Source organism: Cervus elaphus, chromosome 23 (assembly GCF_910594005.1).
Source record: "Cervus elaphus chromosome 23, mCerEla1.1, whole genome shotgun sequence".
Classification (NCBI taxonomy): Eukaryota; Metazoa; Chordata; class Mammalia; order Artiodactyla; family Cervidae; genus Cervus; species Cervus elaphus.
The window spans coordinates 11462671-11482611 of NC_057837.1; the positions used below are offsets into that span (position 1 = coordinate 11462671).

The 19941-nt window shown below is 40.9% G+C and overlaps 2 protein-coding genes across 3 annotated transcripts in view; one reads left to right on the plus strand and one right to left on the minus strand.

Annotated features, from left to right (window-relative positions):
- The window catches only part of LOC122682152 (putative ankyrin repeat domain-containing protein 20A3), a 68356-nt gene that overhangs the window by 47370 nt on the left and 1045 nt on the right, over positions 1–19941 (plus strand). Inside the window, exons 16-20 of one of the 2 annotated variants that reach the window (XM_043884940.1) lie at positions 1878–2831; positions 8286–8356; positions 9127–9220; positions 18397–18687; positions 19280–19482. In XM_043884940.1, the coding sequence (XP_043740875.1) occupies positions 1878–2831; positions 8286–8356; positions 9127–9220; positions 18397–18687; positions 19280–19482 (1613 nt within the window). Of the gene's footprint in view, positions 1–1877; positions 2832–8285; positions 8357–9126; positions 9221–9549; positions 9609–18396; positions 18688–19279; positions 19483–19941 lie in introns of those variants that run through there. The other variant, XM_043884941.1, reaches the window with a different exon arrangement.
- LOC122682162 (putative ankyrin repeat domain-containing protein 19) overlaps positions 1–19941 on the minus strand; it is a 224115-nt gene that overhangs the window by 29677 nt on the left and 174497 nt on the right. The gene's annotated exons all lie outside the window — the stretch shown is intronic.

Here is a 19941-nt window from a genome sequence, read left to right on the forward strand (position 1 = left end):
ATTGTTGCTTTGGAATAAACTTATAAAAGTCCCCTCCCACCAAGGAAAAAAAAGTAAAAAAAAAAAAACTTGCTACTAACAGTAGCTGTTCTGGTATTTAGTAGTGATTTCCCTTCCTTGATCATTAGGTTAATTTATCACTTCCACTGAAGGTAAGGAGGGAAAGTACAGGCAGTTCAGAGACCATACTTTGGAAGTCATTCTTGTACTTCTGAGAAAACGAACCCTCTGTTCTGTGCAGTGTCCTCCTCCAGTACAAGGAACTTTCGAAAACAGTGATAGATATGCCATAGTATACATCTAGTGATGATTATGTTTCTCATTGTATTCCCCCATCTTACTATTTTAAACAGTATAAAGAGATAATGAAAACAGCAGAAAACAATCTCATGATTCTCTAAGAAGAGCTCTCTAAGTTTTACCTTATTTACCATTAGTGTATGTACCATGAATGAAATAGGAGGATTAGTTTGTGTTGATATGTTTGTACTAGAGAAGTGACTGTGGTTTGATATAAGAGGACTAGTAGAGGCAGAAGACCTGGTGAAAAGCCTGCAGCTTACTTACATAGTTTTAACTTCTTCCTTTCCAGAATCATTATCGCTAATGAGTTAATTGATGTTTGTAGAAGTGCTTAGTACAGTTGTCAATAGGTATAAGCCTTGCAATTGCCTATTAAAATGTTAGAAAGGTAGCATATTCTCAAGAAAACAATTTTTGCATGAAATTTCATCTATTTAAATATGTACAGAGCTAAGGCTCTTACTTGAAGTAGCTGCGTAGGAGCTATCAGATGCAGTGTTTTAAAGGTAGCGAGTGGTGGTGTTATGGAATTGTAGTTGATTTACAATGTTGCGTCAGTTTCAGGTACACAGCACAGTGATTCAGACATATATGTATATGTGTGTGTATATTATGTACATGGGGCTTCCCTGCTGGCTCAGACTGTAAAGAATCCACCTGCAATGCAGGAGACCTGGGTTCAGTCCTTGGGTCGGGAAGATCCCCTGGAGGAGGAAATGGCAACCCACTCCAGTATTCTTGCCTGGAGAATCCCATGGACAGGGGAGCCTGGCGGGCTACAGTCTGTGGGGTCGTAAAGAGTTGGACATGACTGACTAACACACACACACACACACACACACACATATATTCCTTGTCACATTCTTCTTGTAGAATATTAAATGTAGTTCCTTGTGTTGTACAGTAGATCCTTACTGGTTATTTTATATACACTTGTCTATATATAATGGTATCTGTTAAACCCAACCTCCTAATTTATCCCTTCCCCTACCCCCTTTCCCGTATGGTGAGTAAGCTTGTTTCCTACGTCGGTGGGTCTCTCTCTGTTTTGTGAATAAGTTCATTTTAGATTCCACATATAAGCAGTATGACTTGTCTTTGTCTGACTTAGGTCGCTTAGTGTGATCATGCCTAGGTCCATCTTTGTTGCTGCAAATAGCATTATTTGCAAAAAAGCAAAGCTTTTTTATGGCTTTGTAGTTTTCCACTATATAAATATACCACATCAGATGCAATTTTTAAGTGTAGTTAGATCTATAAATCTTTTATTTTAAGCTTTCTGGGTTTGTTGTAATTCAGAGAAACCCTTTCCAGTTCTGAGCTTCTTGAAAAGTTCCTTGGGGTTTCTTTTTCCTTTCATGGATTCATTGTCTTCAATTAAATTTTTGAACCTTTGGGAATTTCTGCTTGTATAAGGTCTGAGGTTTGTATCGAACCTTATTTTTTCCATTTGGAGATCCACTTGGTGCAGTCTTTTCATTGTCTAAACATACAGGTTAGTCTTTCATTTCAGAGGAAATGGTGAAATGTCATTTTATTGAGTACTAACTAAAAGTCTCTTTTGTCTCACTTAGGTTTCTGATAGTGGTAGAAAAGCAAAAGGTCTGTTGCGCAAAAGCCACATGCAGGATGAAATTGCCATGCCAAGATTAGAAATAGACACAGTGAAAAATCAGAACCAGGAGAAAGAAAAGAAATGTTTTGAAGATACTGAAATTGTAAAAGGAGAGAATGATTATCCTCAAAAGGCAATAAAATTGAACAAGGAAACATTGACAAAGACCATATTCCAGCATACTGGCCAGCTTAACGTTCCGGTAGCTGAAAATACAATGCTAAACCCTGAGCTGGAGTACGCAAAGCGAAGCAAAGAAAGACTAGAAACAGAAGTGGAATCCTACCACTCTAGACTGGCTGCTGCCATACACAATCATGATCAAGGTCAGATATCACAAAGACACCTGTCACTTGCCTCCCAGAAAGCAAAAGACAAGAGGTTACGCTTGCAGGACCCAATGAAGTTCCATATGGCTAAGCTGAAAAGTGACAATGAGATGCTTTCCCAGCAACTTTCTAAAGTGGAAAATAAATTCAATAAGCTAAAAATCAAGCTGCATCAGACGAGAGATGATCTCAGAGAAAAGACTTTGATGTTAGAACGTGTCCAGAGAGACTTACGCCAAGCAGAGTGTCAAAAGCAGGATATTGGACACATGTATCAGAACGAACAAGGCAAAGTGAAGGAATACCTTGGAAAGCAGGAATCCTTAGAGGAGAGGTTATCCCAACTCCAGAGTGAAAACATGTTGCTCCGACAGCAGCTGAATAATGCACAAAATAGAGCCGACAGTAAAGAGAAGACAGTCATTAGCATCCAAGACCAGTTTCAGCAGATCGTGAAAAATCTTCATGCTGAACATGAGAAACAGGATCTGATGCTGGAGGAAAGAAGCAAGGATTTAAGCAACAAATTGAATCATTTAGAAGAGAGAATGTGTCAGTATGAAAATGAGAAAGCAGAAAGACAAGTAAGTATCCAGAAGGAGAAATAATTCTCAGACTTCCTGAAAGAAAATTCAAAGTGATTCTTAATTCTGGCTAAATGTTGAATCTAGCTGAATATAAAAAATACACAGGCTATGAATCTATGGTCTCTAAAACAGACTAAAAAGCACACCTTGTATCTAGCAAATAAAAATTAGACCTGAGAGATGCTTCACTTTGAGTAGAGACATCGTGTCGCTTATGAAATGTTAAGAGATTAAATTCTAAATTTTTAATATAGACAGGTATTAGTAATTTACTCTTTTACTATTCAGAAAATAATTTTAATCTCTATGTAACCACATGTCAGTATCATGATGAAGCAGATAAAAGAAACGCTCAAACCTAAACTGAATATTTTGAAATTAAGCTTCAGTTACATGGATTACCTTGACAGTCAATTCCGTGTTTCCCAGATGCTATCACTTATATGTAGTACTTTGGCTTCAGTAGCTTGTCATACCTTTCTGTCATATTTGTTGGTGTAACTTTAGTTTTATTCATGTAAATTTGAATTAGCTTGGAAAACATTTCAGACTTGAATCATTTATTCTTATGACCTCTCAACTCTATAAAATAGAGTTGTCATTAAATTGAGAATTCATTGACAAGTCATTTAAATATACTTGTCATTAAATCATAATTTGGGACTCAAGTGGTGAGCTTTAACCAAGCTCTTCTTGTTTTAATCTTCCCACTGCTATTTATGCTATTTACTTAGAATATGTTTACAAACAATTTACTCATAATTCTCATTTTCAGCATCAGTTACTACCATTTAGATACAAGCGTGTCCACTAAAAATGAAGCGTGGCAGGACTTGAGAGCAGCAGGAATGGAGGGAGTCAGGGAGCGGGCTGTAGGGGCCACGGCCCAGAGGCAGGTGGAGGCCAGGCTGTCGAGGCTCCCTGAGGGCCATGGGAGCAACCTCATTTGCAGATTGTATTTTTCTTCTGTGTTGGAGTGTAGTTGGTTTATACTTCTGCGTCAGTTTCGGGTGCCCAGCGCGGTGGTGCAGTTACACACGTATCCGTTCTCTCCCAGGTCCTCTCCCAGGCAGGTGACTGCAGGGCACTGAGCAGAGCCCCTGTGCTCCGCAGGGGCGCCTGGTGGTCAGCCACGGGCAGAGGCGGGGGGCAGGGGGAGAGTAGGAGTCTGGGATTAACATAGACACACGACCAGGTATCAGATGGATAAGCCCCAAGGGAATGGCCTCATTTTACTGCTGGGATAGGAATCTGTTGGAAAGATCTGAGCACTGGTTGGAATATGTGAAGATCTCTGATGTTAATTGAAGCCTCTAATAAAGAGGAAAAATGTGTCCACAGGGTGGAATTTTCCACTGCTTGTCCCACCTACACACCTGTTACATTCTGGACGTGAGGTGGTGGAGCTCTACAGATTTATCGGGAGGGGCAGGGCGTGGACAGTGGGGCTGCCTCCTTCGTCTGAGGAACTTAATATCAGGAAGGCCGGTGGGGGGGCCCTTCTGGGTCTGCAACCACATTCAGGGAGGAGGGAGAGAAGGTGAGTTGCTGTGTGTGGTGATAGTTTTCAAAAGTCCATATGTTGGCGTTATGTACTACTAACACAACGTCATAGTAAAGTGATTTGATAAACTCAGTGACAGAGCATCTTATTAGGCAGTTGTGAGACAACTTCGGCAAGAACTGGCTGATAGCCTCAAAAAGCAGTCTGCGTCGGAGCCGTCCCTGGAGGTCATGTCACGTTATCATGCCAAGTTAGAAGTTGAGGCACGGGATTTAAAGAACTTATATCAACTCACAAGTCAGGTATGTGTGAAATTGAATGTGTCAACAGTGAATACATAGGATAAAGTGTTTTAGGACGCTCTTTTTCATGGACAGCTTTCTTTTTTATTTTCATTACTAGTAATTTACTATAAATTTTTTAATCTTTAAGTGCACTCATTTCTTAAACTCTGACTTTCATTCTGCCATTTGCATTATATATATTGTTTTCGTATATTATATACCCTTAGGAAAGTGGAGAATTGTGCATCATTCTTCACACAACTTGAGAGACTTATTTTTCTTTTTTCTTTCGGAGTTATTTCTTTTTTTTTTTTAATTTTTATTAGTTGGAGGCTAATTACAATATTGTACTGGTTTTTGCCATACATTGACATGAATCAGCCATGGATTTACATGTGTTCCCCATCCTGAACCCCCCTCCCACCTCCCTCCCCATCCCATCCCTCTGGGTCATCCCAGTGCATCAGCCCCGAGCACTTGTCTCATGCATCCAACCTGGACTGGCGATCTGTTTCACACTTGATAATGTACATGTTTCGATGCTGTTCTCTCAGATCATCCCACCCTCGCCTTCTCCCATAGAGTCCAAAAGTCTGTTCTATACATCTGTGGAGAGACTTTTTTTTTGATTGAACAATATTTTATTTCGTGATCCCTGTATTACCATGATGAGTCAAGCCAGATAAAATCAGAGGATAATGTTTAATGGAAGGTTCCAGAAAATGATCATTTCTCATCTTCACTTTTCTGAATGGCTATGCAGTTCTGTATATATTTATTTTGTGCATTTCAGAATAACTTGTGCAGAAAGTGTATTATACAAACCAGTTGAAGTTAGGCACTGCCTTCTCTTCATTTTCGATGCATTGTAAAAGCATAGGGTACTCAGATGGAGTATAATACCCTCATCAAAAATAGAGAATGAAGAAGATTATCTAGATGGTGCCTTTGGATTTTTAAAAAGCTATTGAGATATAATTCACGTATCATATAATTCACCCATTCCAAGTGTGTAGTTCAGTATCTCTTAGTCTAGAGAGGTGTCACCTGTGACCACAGTCAATTTTAGAGCATTTCTACAACCCCAAAAGAAACCCTGCATCCCTTAGCTACCTCCTATGACCCCCCCATCTCCCTCAGAGCCAGGCAACCCCCAGTCTAATATCTGTCTCTGTAGACATGCCTGTTCTGGGTATTTTATATAAATGGAATCATGCAGTATGCTCCTTTGGGATGAGCTTTTCTCATTTGATGTCATTTTGTGGTTCATCCATGTTATAGCACATGTTATAGCTATAGCATGTTATAACATGTATCAGTTCTTCCATTTCTGTTGACTGTCAAACAATAAACAGTACGTGGCTATATTTATCCATTCATAAGTTGATGGAGATTTGAGTTGTTTCCACTTTGCGACTATTAATAATGCTGCTGTGAACATTGGTTTACGCATTTCTGGATGGACATGTTTTTATTTTCCTGCGGTTGGATTTTATCCTCAGAGTTCACTGGCTGATTTCACCTTTCCTTGACCTTTGCTTAGATTGTCCTTTCTGTCTTCACAGTTTCTTTTCCTCTTGGGTAGTCCTCCATTTATTCAGACCTGGTGCCCAGTCCCTCCTCCTCCATGGAGCTTTCCTGACTGTCCAGCTCTCATTGAGCCTTTTCTCTTCAGCCCTGTCATGTAGTCTGTGAAGAACAATCTAGCCCTTAATTTTGCATTGTTGTAATTTTTTTCATGAGGGAGAATCTTGGTCTAACAGGGAACATTTGTTGATATGCACAGCACTTGTCTTGCATAAATGGAAAACAGTTTAGCTTAACAATTGTTAGGAAACAACTAAGTACTTCATCCCATGCCAGTTATTTCTTCTTGAAGATGTTTGTATAATAAAACTTTTATTAAAATGTATTTTAAGCAACTCAGTGTAAAATTGACAGCGCTTAGTCTAATAGAGGAGAATTGTTCAATTAAATGCTCATTTTTCTCCCTGACTCTGGGAGAAAAGTGTAAATTTGCCTTCCTCCATTATGTAGGCAGAAGTGGGATTTATAGATTTCTAGCCTTTCACCAACTGTAAAGTTCTGGGAATAGCCTCTCTGATATCCGTACCTTGTAACCTGAATTGTCTCACCGGAGTGCTTGCTAGACATTAACAGCTGTGGGAATGAATTGACTCACAACTTTGATTTAGCAGTAGGGTAATATTTCCATGGCAGTGACTTCACTCTTCCTCTGACGGTCATGTAAGTTCTGCACCACTCTGTCCAGGAGGTGCTATGTGCATATTAACCTCTGGTCATTGTCCACTGAGTAGTACAGAGAAGAAGTAAGTTACAAATTACTGTAAGTGGAGAAAAGTACTAGAGTACTAGCTGGTTAGTGGAGTCAGTGAACGGTTTTGAAGTACTGGACACGTGTTCTGGGCCTCGTGCTCCCCGTTCCTGCCCCTTGCAACGGTATGGAGAGGGATTTCAGGGTGACTTGTGTAGAAGACCACTTCCGTTGGCATGCCGTCTGCCTGAAGTATCAAATTGTTTTTTGTTTTTGTTTTTTTTTAGCTTTATTTTTATTTTATTTAACTTTTTTTAAATTTTTTTTTTATTAGTTGGAGGCTAATTACTTCACATTTCAGTGGGTTTTGTCATACATTGATATGAATCAGTCATAGATTTCCACGTATTCCCCATCCCGATCCCCCCTCCCACCTCCCTCTCCACCCGATTCCTCTGGGTCTTCCCAGTGGACCAGGCCCGACCACTTGTCTCATGCATCCCACCTGGGCTGGTGATCTGTTTCACCATAGATAGTATACATGCTGTTCTTTTGAAATATCCCACCCTCACCTTCTCCCACAGAGTTCAAAAGTCTGTTCTGTATTTCTGTGTCTCTTTTTCTGTTTTGCATATAGGGTTATCGTTACCATCTTTCTAAATTCCATATATATGCGTTAGTATGCTGTAATGTTCTTTATCTTTCTGGCTTACTTCACTCTGTATAAGGGGCTCCAGTTTCATCCATCTCATTAGGACTGATTCAAATGAATTCTTTTTAACGGCTGAGTAATATTCCATGGTGTATATGTACCACAGCTTCCTTATCCATTCATCTGCTGGTGGGCATCTAGGTTGCTTCCATGTCCTGGCTATTATAAACAGTGCTGCGATGAATATTGGGGTGCACGTGTCTCTTTCAGATCTGGTTTCCTCAGTGTGTATGCCCAGAAGTGGGATTGCTGGGTCATATGGCAGTTCTATTTCCAGTTTTTTAAGAAATCTCCACATTGTTTTCCATAGCGGCTGTACTAGTTTGCATTCCCACCAACAGTGTAAGAGGATTCCCTTTTCTCCACACCCTCTCTAGCATTTATTGCTTGTAGAGTTTTGGATAGCAGCCATTCTGACTGGCATGTAGTGGTACCTCATTGTGGTTTAGATTTGCATTTCTCTGATAATGAGTGATGTTGAGCATCTTTTCATGTGTGTGTTAGCCATCTGTTTGGAGAAATGTCTGTTTAGTTCTTTGTCCCATTTTTTGATTGGGTCATTTATTTTTCTGGAATTGGGCTGCAGGAGTTGCTTGTATATTTTTGAGATTAATCCTTTGTCTGTTAGGTTATTAGTAATTAAACAGTTGTTTTTTTTTCCTTTTTCTCTTTTCAGTCTCAAGAAACACAGGATCAACATACAGAGGCCGTGAGATATGCTGAAAAAACACAGGATCACATCCAAAAGTATGATTTAAAGCAGCACAGAAAACAACTTAAGTATAAAGCAGATAAGCAGTATAATATGAGAATTAGATCAGTAATGATAATAAAAACATCATTGTGAAGCTGGGTAACATTTCAGCTTTGAGCTGTTTTGAGATGCATATTTTCCCCCGTTATTTCCATATTTTGCACATTATCCACAAGTGAAAAGTGAAAGTGTTAGTCACTGAGTCATGTCCAACTCTTGATGACTCCATGGACCATAGCCCACCAGGCTCTTCTGTCCACGGAATTCTCCAGGCAAGAATCCTGGAGTGGGTTGCCGTTTCCTTGTCCAGGGGATCTTCCTGACTCGGGCATCGAACCTGGGTCTCCCGCATTGTTGGCAGATTCTTTACTGTCTGAGCCACCAAGGAAGCCAATTAGCCACAAAACACAACTAGAAAAACAGTACAGTTGCCAAATCATTTACTTTTCAAAATTCTAAAAACCTACAAATTGAACCTGCAGATGTTTGTTCAGAAACAGTGTGGTATTTTAAAAATCTGTGTGTGAAGGACTGCCGTGACAGTCCAGTGGTTAAAACTATGCCTTCCAAGGCAGAGGGTGTGGTTTGATCCCTGGTTGGGGAACTAAGATCCCACGTGCCTCACAGCCAAAAAACCAAAGCATAAAACAGAAGCAGTACTGCAGTAAATCAATAAAGACTTTGAAAACGGTCCACATTGAAAAACATCTTTAAACAAGAAACCCTATGTGTGAGAATCATTGTTTTAAAATCTTCATTTTAGGCTTGAAATTGAAAATGCCAAGTCACAAACTACAGTCAAAAAGCAAGCGGGCGAAATTGAACAGCTTCAGAAAAACCTCTTAAGTATAAGATTGGTAAGTCAACCTCTTAATTTCTGTCATACTGAGGAAGAATTTTAATTTTTTTAATAGTAATATATAAGAATATTTTGGACAATGTGAAAAGTGTCATTGATTAAAAGGTTTATGGTATTTTACTGATACTGCTTGCTACTAATAGCATCAGTTCAGTCGCTCAGTTGTGTCCGACTCTTTGCGACCCCATGAACTGCAGCACTCCAGGCCTCCCTGTCCATCACCAACTCCTGGAGTTTGCTCAAACTCATGCCCATCGAGTCGGTAATGCCATCCAGCCATCTTATCTTCTGTCGTCCCCTTCTCCTCCTGCCCGCAATCCCTCCCAGCATCGGGGTCTTTTCCAGTGAGGCAACACTTCGCATGAGGTGACCGAAGTATTGGAGTTTCAGCTTCAGCATCAGTCCTTTCAATGAACACCCAGGACTGATCCCCTTTACGATGGACTGGTCGGATCTCCTTGCAGTCCAAGGGACTCTCGAGTCTTCTCCAACACCACCGTTCGAAAGCATCAATTTTTCGGCACTCAGCTTTCTTCACAGTCCAACTCTCACATCCATACATGACCACTGGAAAAGCCATAGCCTTGACTAGATGGACCCTTGTTGGCAATGTAATGTCTCTGCTTTTTAATATACTATCTAGGTTGGTCATAACTTTCCTTCCAAGGAGTAAGTGTCTTTTAATTTCATGGCTGCAATCAGCATCTGCAGTGATTTTGAAACCCAAAAAAATAAAGTCTGACACTGTTTCCACTGTCTCCCCATCTATTTCCCATGAGGTGATGGGACCAGATGCCACGATCTTAGTTTTCTGAATGTTGAGCTTTAAGCCAACTTTTGCACTCTCCTCTTGGACTTTCATCAAGAGGCTTTTTAGTTCCTCTTCAGTTTCTGTAAGAAGGGTGGTGTCATCAGCATATCTGAGGTTATTGATATTTCTCCTGGCAATCTTGAGTCCAGCTTGTGCTTCTTCCAGCCCAGCGTTTCTCATGATATACTCTGCATATAAGTTAAACAAGCAGGGTGACAATATACAGCCTTGATGTACTCATTTTCCTATTTGGAACCAGTCTGTTGTTCCATGTCCAGTTCTAACTGTTGCTTCCTGACCTGCATATAGGTTTCTCAAGAGGCAGGTCAGGTGGTCTGGTATTTCCATCTCTTTCAGAATTTTCCAGTTTATTGTGATCCATACAATCAAAGGCTTTGACATTGTCAATAAGGCAGAAATAGATGTTTTTCTGGAACTCTCTTGCTTTTTCGATGATCCAGCGGATGTTGGCAATTTGATCTCTGGTTCCTCTGCCTTTTCTAAAACCAACTTGAACATGTGGAAGTTCATGGTTCACGTATTGCTGAAGCCTGGCTTGGAGAATTTTGAGCATTACTTTACTGGCGTGTGAGATGAAATTACTCTTTATAGAAGAAATGGACTGAATTCATAAAACTAATGATTTTTGTAGTAAGATTTTAATTTAAAAGTGTGTGACAGTCCAGTCCAAAAGCAATATTTTATATAGAAAATATTTTGTTTGTTCATTCCCCTGTCAATGAAATCGGGGTTTTTCCACTTTCTGGCTATTGTTAATAATGCTGCCTTGAACATTGGTACACAAACATCTGTTCGAGTCTAGAAATTTGAGTAATGATTTGATTGAGAATTCTGTGTTTCTCTTGTAATCCTAACCCTTCTGTGAGATTTTTGAGAATGAATCATTTTTAACATTGTAGTTTATTCTCTTCACCAGGTGAATACTACATCTGTATAGAACAGTGTTTCTGAAAGAATGTATTTTTCCTTTGTTGGATTTTTTTTTTTTTTTTAAAAGAGCTGGGGTGTGCATGGGAATTTTTCAAAGATTACTTTAGTAAGATGATATTTATCCTGGAATATCTTGAACCACTGATGAAAATTATTTTAGAGCATCTTTAGAAAGTAAAATGTAATAGCCACACTTAAAAAAAAATTTCATCAGCATGTAGTATTTGATGTTTCAGTTCAGTCGCTCAGTTGTGTCCGACTCTGCGACCCCATGGACTGCAGCACACCAGGCTTCCCTGTCCATCACCAACTCCCAGAGCTTGCTCAAACTCATGTACATCGAGTTGGTGATGCCATCCAACCATCTCATCCTCTGTCGTCCCCTTCTCCTGCCTTCAATCACTCTCAGCGTCAGGGTCTTTCCCAATGAGTCAGTTCTTCGCATTGGAGCTACAGCTTCAGCATCAGTCCTTCCAATGAATATTCAGGACTGATTTCCTTTATGATTGACTGGTTTGATCTCCTTGCAGTCCAAGGACCTCTCAAGAGTCTTCTCCAACACCACAGTTCAAAAGAATGAATTCTTCGGTGCTCAGCTATCTTGATGGTCCAACTTTCACATGCATCTATGACTACTGGAAAAACCATAGCTTTGACTAGATAGACCTTTGTCGGCAAAGTAATGTCTCTGCTTTTTAATATGCTGTCTAGGTTGATCATAGCTTTTCTTCCAAGGAGTGAGGGTCTTTTAATTTCATGACTGCAGTCACCATCTGCAGTGATTTTGGAGCCCAGGAAAATAAAATCTGTCACTGTTTCCATTGTTTCCCCATCTATATGCCATGAAGTCATGGGACTAGATGCCATGATCTTTGTTTTTTGAATGCTGAGTTTTAAACCAGATTTTTCACTTTCCTCTTTGCCTTTCATCAAGAAGCTCTTCAGTTCCTCTTCACTTTCTGCCATAAGGGTGGTGTCATCTGCATATCTGAGGTTATTTATATTACTTCCAGATGTCTTGATTCCAGCTTTTACTTCCTCCAGCCTGGCATTTCGCATGATGTATTCTGCATAGAAGTCAAATAAGCAGGTGACAATATACAGCCTTGATATACTCTTTTCCCAATTTGGAACCAGTTCATTGTTCCCTGTTCGATTCTAACTGTTGCTTCTTGAGCTACAGACAGGTTTCTGAGGAAGCAGGTAAGGTGGTCTGGCATTCCCATCTCTTGAAGAATTTTCCACAGTTTGTTATGATCCACACAGTCAAAGGCTTTGGTGTAGACAATAAATCAGAAGTAGATGTTTTTCTGTAATTCTCTTGCTTTTTCTATGATCCAACAGATGGATGTTGGCAATTTGACCTCTAGTTCCTCTGCCTTTTCTAAATCCAACTTGTACATCTGGACGTTCTCATTTAACGTACTGTTGAAGGCTCACTGGGAGAATTTTGAGCATTACTTTGCTAGCATGTGAGATGAGTGCAGTTGTGCAATTGTTTGACCATTCTTTGGCATTGCCTTTCTTTGGGATTGGAATGAAAACTGACCTTTCCAGTCCTGTGGCCATGGCTGAATTTTCCAGATTTGCTGGCATTTTGAGTGCACCACTTTCAAAACATCATCTTTTAGGATTTGAAATAACCCAACTGGAATTCCATCACCTCCACTAGCTTTAATTGTAGTGACACTTCCTAAGGCTCACTTGACTTTGCAATCCAGGATGTCTGGCTCTAGGTGAGTGATCACACCATACTGGTTATCTGAGTCATGAAGATCGTTTTTGTTTAGTTCTTCTGTGTATTCTTGCCACCTCTTCTTAATATCTTCTGCTTCCGTTAGGTCCATACCATTTCTGTCCTTTATGTGCCCATCTTTGCATGAAATGTTCCCTTGGTATCGCTAATTTTCTTGAATAGATCTCTAGTCTTTCGCATTCTATTGTTTCTCTCTATTTCTTTGCATTGATCACTGAGGAAGGCTCTCTTATCTCTCCTTGCTATTCTTTGGAACTCTGCATTCAGATGATTGTATCTTTTCTTTTCTCCTCTGCCTTTAGCTTCTCTTTTTTTCTCAGCTCTTTGTAAGGCCTCCTCACACAACCATTTTGCCTTGTTGCATTTCTTTTTCTTGGGGATGGTCTTGATCACTGCCTCCTGTACAGTGTCACCAACCTCCGTCCACAGTTCTTCAGGCACTGTCTATCAGATCTAATCCCTTGAATCTGTTTGTCAGTCCCACTATATAATCATAAGGAATTTGATTTAGGTCATACCTGAACGGTCTAGTGATTTTCTGTACTTTGTTCAATTTAAGTCTGAGTTTGGCAATGAGGAGTTCATGATCTGAGCCACAGTCAGCTCTCGGTCTTGTTTTGTTTTGTTTTGCTGATTGTATAGAGCTTGTCCATCTTTGGCTGCAAAGAATATAATCAGTCAGACTTTGGTATTGCCCACTTGGTGATGTCCATGTGTAGAGTCATCTCTTGTGTTGTTGGAAGAAGATGTTTTGCTATGACCAGTGCAGACTCTTGGAGGGCACAGACAAAACCTTGTGTGCACTGGGAGCCAGGAGAAAGCAGCAGTGTCCCCACGAGAGACTGAGCCAGACTTGCCTGTGGGTGTCCAGGTGTCTCCTGCGGAGGGGTGGGTCGACAGTGGCCTGCTGGGGGTCAGGGGCACTGAATACAGCAGTGCGTGAACAAGTCCTTTTGAAAGAGGTGGCCATTACCGCCATTACCCCTACCATAGTTTGACCTCAGGCCAAACAACAGGGAGAGAACACAGGCCCACTCATCAACAAAAACTTGGGTGAAAGATTTACTGAGTATGGCCCTGCCCATCAGAAGAAGACCCCACAGTCAGTCTCTCCCATCAGGAAGCTTCCATAAGCCTCTATCTTTATCCCTCAGAGGGCAGACAGAATGAAAACCACAATCACAGAAAACTAAGCAAACTGATCACATGGATCACAACCTTGTCTAACTCAATGAAACTCCAAGCCATGCCATGTCGGGCCACCCAAGATGGAAGGGTCATGCTGGAGCGTTCTGACACAACGTGGTCCGCTGGAGAAGAGGATGGCAAACCACTTGAGTATTCTTGCCTTGAGAACCCCATGAACAGTATGAAAAGGCAAAAAGATAGGACGCTGAAAGATGAACTCCCTGGGTTGATAGGTACCCAATATGCTACTGGAGATCAGTGGAGAAATAACTCCAGAAAGAATGAAGAGGTGGAGCCAAAACGAAAACAACACCCAGTTGTGGATATGACTGGTGATGGAAGTAGAGTCTGAAGCTGTAAAGAACAGTACTGCTTAGGAACCTGGAATGTTACATCTATGAATCAGGGTAAATTGGAAGTGGTCAAACAGGAAATGGCAAGAGTGAACATTGACATTTCAGGAATCAGTGAACCAAAATGGACCGGAATGGGTGAATTTAACTCAGATGACCATTATATCTACTACTGTGGGCAAGAATCCCTTAGAAGAAAGGGAGTAGCCATCATAGTCAACAAAAGAGTCTGACATGCAGTACTAAGGTGCAGTCTCAAAAATGACAGAATGATCTCTGTTTCCAAGGCAAACCATTCACCATCACGGTAATCCAAGTCAGTGCCCCAGCCACTAATGCTGAAGAAGCTGAAGTTGAGTGGTTCTATGATGACCTACAAGACCTTCTAGAATTAACACCAAAAAAAGATGTCCTTTTCATCATAGGGGACTGGAATGCAAAAGTCGGAAGTCAAGAGATACCTGGAGTGACAGGCAAGTTTGGCCTTGGAGTACAAGATGAAGCAGAGCAAGAGTTTTGTCAAGAGAATGCACTGGTCATAGCAAACGCCCTCTTCCAACAACACAAGAGATGACTCTGCACATGGACATCAGCAGATGGTTGATTTTATGTGTAAAATACCCTATTTTTAACAAATAAATATTGGCAGTTTAAATTCCAGAAAGATAACAAAATGATGAACAATTATTTTAAGCTGTTTGAAGGAAAGTCATTCATTTTGAAGTCTGTCCTGACTGGCATCAGCTTTATAAACTGTGTTGGCTATAAATGCATATCACTCATGAACCCATGAGAAATAATACTTCTTTTTAATTTCTGTGCCCACACTCTGAGCTCTGTACTGGAAATGACCTCTATCTGTAGCCGAGTCATGTTTCCTAAGCCAGGTTCCTCTTTATCAAACTTCTGAGAAAATCCCAAGGCCTTTTCTCATTTTGTATATCTTGGTCTCGGTTGGACTTCCCAGATGTCTCAGACAGTAAAGAATCTGCCTGAAATGCAGGAGACCCAGGTTCGATCCCTGGGTTGGGAAGATCCCCTGAAGAAAGTGAGAGTGAAAGTGCTCAGTTGTGTCTGACTCTTTGAGACCCCATGGACTATACAGTCGTTGGAATTCTCTAGGCCAGAATACTGGAGTGGATAGCCTTTCCCTTCTTCAGGGGATCTTCCCAGCGCGGGGGTTGAATCCAGGTCGCCCACATTGCAGGCAGATTCTTTACCAGCTGAGCCACAAGGGAAGCCCAAGAATACTGGAGTGGGTAGCCTATCCCTTCTCCCATAGTCCACAGGGTCACAAAGTGTCAGACATGACTGGGCGACTAACACTTGGTCTCTGTTAAGTCAAGCAAGCAAGCAAGTGGTGTTTTTGCTGCGAAGGTTCTCTTTAAAGCTTTCGGTGTCCTGTGAATTCGATTGGGGTTCATGCCATTGGAAAAGCTATCCTCAAAAATCTTTTTTGAGAGAAGCATCATACCTTGGGCTTCCTATGAAGCTTTGCAGGATGATGCCTTTAAAATTCTTAGGCTCTTAAGATCCTTAAAGGAATCTGAGGCACCACCTTAAGTCTTTCCAGGGTCAACATTCAGAATATTGAGATCATGGCATCTGGTCTCATCACTTCATGGAAAATAGATGGGGAAACTGTGGTTGACTTTATTTTTCTGGGCTCCAAAATCACTGTAGATAGTGACTGCAGCAATGAAATTAAAAGACGCTAACTCCTTGGAAGGAAAGTACGACCAACCTAGATAGCATATTAAAAAGCAGAGACATTACTTTGCCAACAAAGGTCCGTCTAGTCAAGGCTATGGTTTTTCCAGTGGTCTTGTATGGATGTGAGAGCTGGACTATAAAGAAAGCTGAGCACTGAAGAATTGATGCTTTTGAACCGTGGTGTTGGAGAAGACTCTTGCGAGTCCCTTGGACTGCAAGGAGATCCAACCAGTCCATCTTAAAGGAGATCAGTCCTGGGTGTTCATTGGAAGGACTGATGCTGAAGCTGAAACTCCAATACTTTGGCCGCCTCATGAGAAGAGTTGACTCATTTGAAAAGACCCTGATGCTGGGAGGGATTGGGGGCAGGAGGCGAAGGGGACGACAGAGGATGAAATGGTTAGATGGCATCACAGACTCGATGGACATGTTTGGGTGGACTCCGGGAGTTGGTGATGGACAGGGAGGCCTGGCATACTACGGTTCATGGGGTCACAAAGAGTTGGACACGACTGAGCATCTGAACTGAACTGAACTGAATGTAGGGTTTTACAGTCTACAGGTTTTACGTTTAGACCATGTTTTCCTTGATAGCACCCTAGATTTGACCTTAGCCAAGAAGCCATTTCTGTCTTTTTGCGTCCTGTGACAATTGGACAGGTGCAGATGCTGTAAAGGGGATACAGATATTGAACCCAGTGAGTCCTGGTTCCTTTGTATTTAATAGTGCTTTTTTTTTTGTCTCATAGCTTATCCTTCTCACTGATTTTACTTTCAGCTGGTTCATAGCAATAGTCTCCGTTCCCCCATGTTTCAGTGTCATTTTCTTCTCTTGCCTAGAAGCTGTCACTGGCAGCCTCTTCAAGGGCCATCAGGCTTCTGTTTACAAACTCATGAAGCCCTTTGGGTTTCCATTTCTTTCTCTGTATCCATTCGGGTCCCATCTACATCCAGGTTCAAAAGCATTCTCACATGTTTTAGTTCTTTTTTAATGGCAATACCTCATTTTTGGGCGTCACTGACTCAATGGACATGAGTTTGAGCAAGCTCCAGGAGTTGATGATGGACAGGGAATCCTGGTGTGATGCAGGCCATGGGGTCACAAAGAGTCAGGCGTGACTGAGTGAACTGCACTGAACCCCATTTTTAATATCCGTATCTGTGCCAGTTATTTATTGCTAACAAATTGTATTAGAGATCACCCAAAGCCTAGTGGCTCAAAACAGCATTTCCTTTGTTCACAAGTCTGTGTTGGGGCAAGGCTCAATGAGTGAGCCCAGCTCATTTCTTCTCCAGTCTTCATCAGCTGGGATGTCGTGAAGGTGGGGACCAGAGTCATCTGAAGACCTGTTCATGCACACGTGTGGCAGTTGGAGCTGGCTTTTGGCTGGGTCATTAGGTGGGGGCGGTCAGTGGGGACACTGACACGTGCTCAGTATGTAGCCTGGGCTTCTTCAAAGCGTGGTGACTGATGCTAAGAGTGGGCTTCCCCACGGAGCCAGTCAGAAGCTATTTAGCTTGAGAAATCACATAGCAGTTCCCCCAGACTCTGTCCACTAGAATCAGTTACTGAGGCCAGCACATATTTAAGGAGAGGGAATTTCACAAGAAAATTGTCAAAGAATTTGTAGACATGTTTGAAAACCACCGGCTCCACTCACCTCGACTTACCAAGTAATCCTTCTGTCTAAATGAAAGTTCTTTCCAACTCTGTGTCACTGAAATTCCAGCAAATATTTTTTGTGTGTTTTCTTTGGTATAGTCTCTTATTCTGTGGAAAGTAACAAAGGATTACAAGAAAGAGGCATTTTTCTCTTGTTCAGAAAAATGTATGGATCATCTCACTAAACTCTTAGGAGACGGGATATCTTTAGCCTTGCAAATCATTTCTCTTTGGAATGCAATTCAAATTAGCAAAAACTATTTCTAGTTCAGAAAAAGGCTTATTGGATTAAAATCCATACTTAGAAGATTTATTAATTAGAGCCTTATTCTCACAATCTTCTTTTGGGAGGCATTTATTAACTCAGCCTTAGATAACTCAATACAGTATACCTCAAACTTCTTTAAAAACCATGGGACATGTTGGGGGGGAAGGAGTAAGAGACGTTCTACTAAGGGGTGACTTGCAGTCATTCCATGGGAATGATAGAAAAGTACTATGATAGAACAATCAAAGAGTGTAAAATCAAGGGCAAATGTTGTGTGACAAAGATGGTGACAGTGAAGACTATATTTTGTGACTCTTGGTGGTTTGACCTTCTTTCTTGATTCTCTGAGTAATTCCTGGTCCTACATTCAGCCATACAGATACCATCATATTTATTTGATCCTTGGTTTGTGTTAGGCTGTGTTCAGTCCACTTCCCTCATTACCAAATGTCATTTGTTTTATTCTTGCAGATTGATGATCTTCCAGCAGAGCTGGAAACTGTATGTTCACAATGTCTGCACATGAATGCAGAAATTCAGGTTCTTCGAGAGGAGTTATTATTCATGACAAGAATGCAAAAGAAATGTGAAGAACTAGAGAAGAATAACAAGAAGCTGGAGCAAAACATAGTGAACCTCAAAAGTCACATAGAAATGAATATGACAGAGCACAGTCAAGTAGAGCAGTATAAGCAGGAGATTGAAGAAAGAGCGAGACAGGAGCTAGTAGAGAAATTAAAAGAAGTCAACACGGTTTTACAGGTTAATTTGTTGATCTGTCATATCCTTGAATTCACCTCATTGTAAATTACATTGGATGTGTACAGCTTATGTGTTTCCTCTGCTTCTCTTAGAGCAGTTTGTTTGGTAGATTTCTGGAAGGAAGGGGGCACTTGTCTGTCTCTGAAGAGAGAAATATTTCAATTTCCATCACAGTTATCACTCAATTGATCTTTCAGAATGATTCTGACTAGAGGATCCTTTTACTTATAAGACCAGTTGGTATAAAACAAGACCATGAGAAGGAAACAAAGTACTGTGGTTTAGAATGGGTACCATCCTCTTGAATTATTCTCAAGTTGTCTCGTTCAGTTTTTAAAATTTTAAGTTGATCCTCTTATTATTTGAATTATCAGGTTACATAAATACTACTATAACATTGATTCCACTTTAATTTTATAATTCAGATTTAATTCATTTCACATTGACCATGATTATTTTAAAGTTTCACTTTTCTTTTTTTCACATTTAAAATTGCTCTCTGAATTACTGACTCAAAACTAAAGGGAACAAATATAATTATTCACGTTATAATCATTAACAAAAGAAATATATCTTTTAAAATTTGACTTAGATACAAGCAGCATCTCAAGAAAACTTAGAGCAGGCACAAGAGGAGCATATTGCTTCCTTCAGAAGTCAGATGGAACTCAGAATGAAAGAGTTGGAATCTGAAGTCTTCAAGATGGAAACTTCTGAAGCAGATTTGGAAAAATATAAGAAACTCTACCTCGAAGAACTAAAAGTTAGGAAGTCATTGGAAAAGAAGCTAGACAAGTAAGTCAAAACACAGAATCACAAAATAAATGTAGTCCATTAATTTGTCTCTGAAGCCTAGTTTTTATAGAGCCAGGTTCTTGAGATTAGTAGGCAGTGAAAGCTAACTAGACAGTGCCTGCTAAGGGGGCGCCCTAAGACAGATTAGTGACACTACGTCCTGGTGCGTTTTCCTACACTGTGTAAAAGCATGCTTGTGAAGTCGGGCCACGTTCACACAGGGGTGAAAGGCGGGGTAGTTCACAGAGGGGCTGACGCTGGCATGGTGGCCTGACTGAGGGAGGGTGTGGAGGCTGGAAGGGGCAGATCCCACCTGCACCGCCCTCTGAAAGCAGAGCACTCCTAGGACGCCTTTCATAAGCCCAGAGAGCATACAGCAAAGGAGCAGGGACCCAGGGCACGTTCTGCTAGTCGATGCCTAAAATAAGCGCACACAAGGGAAGCACGGGTGCTCCCAGA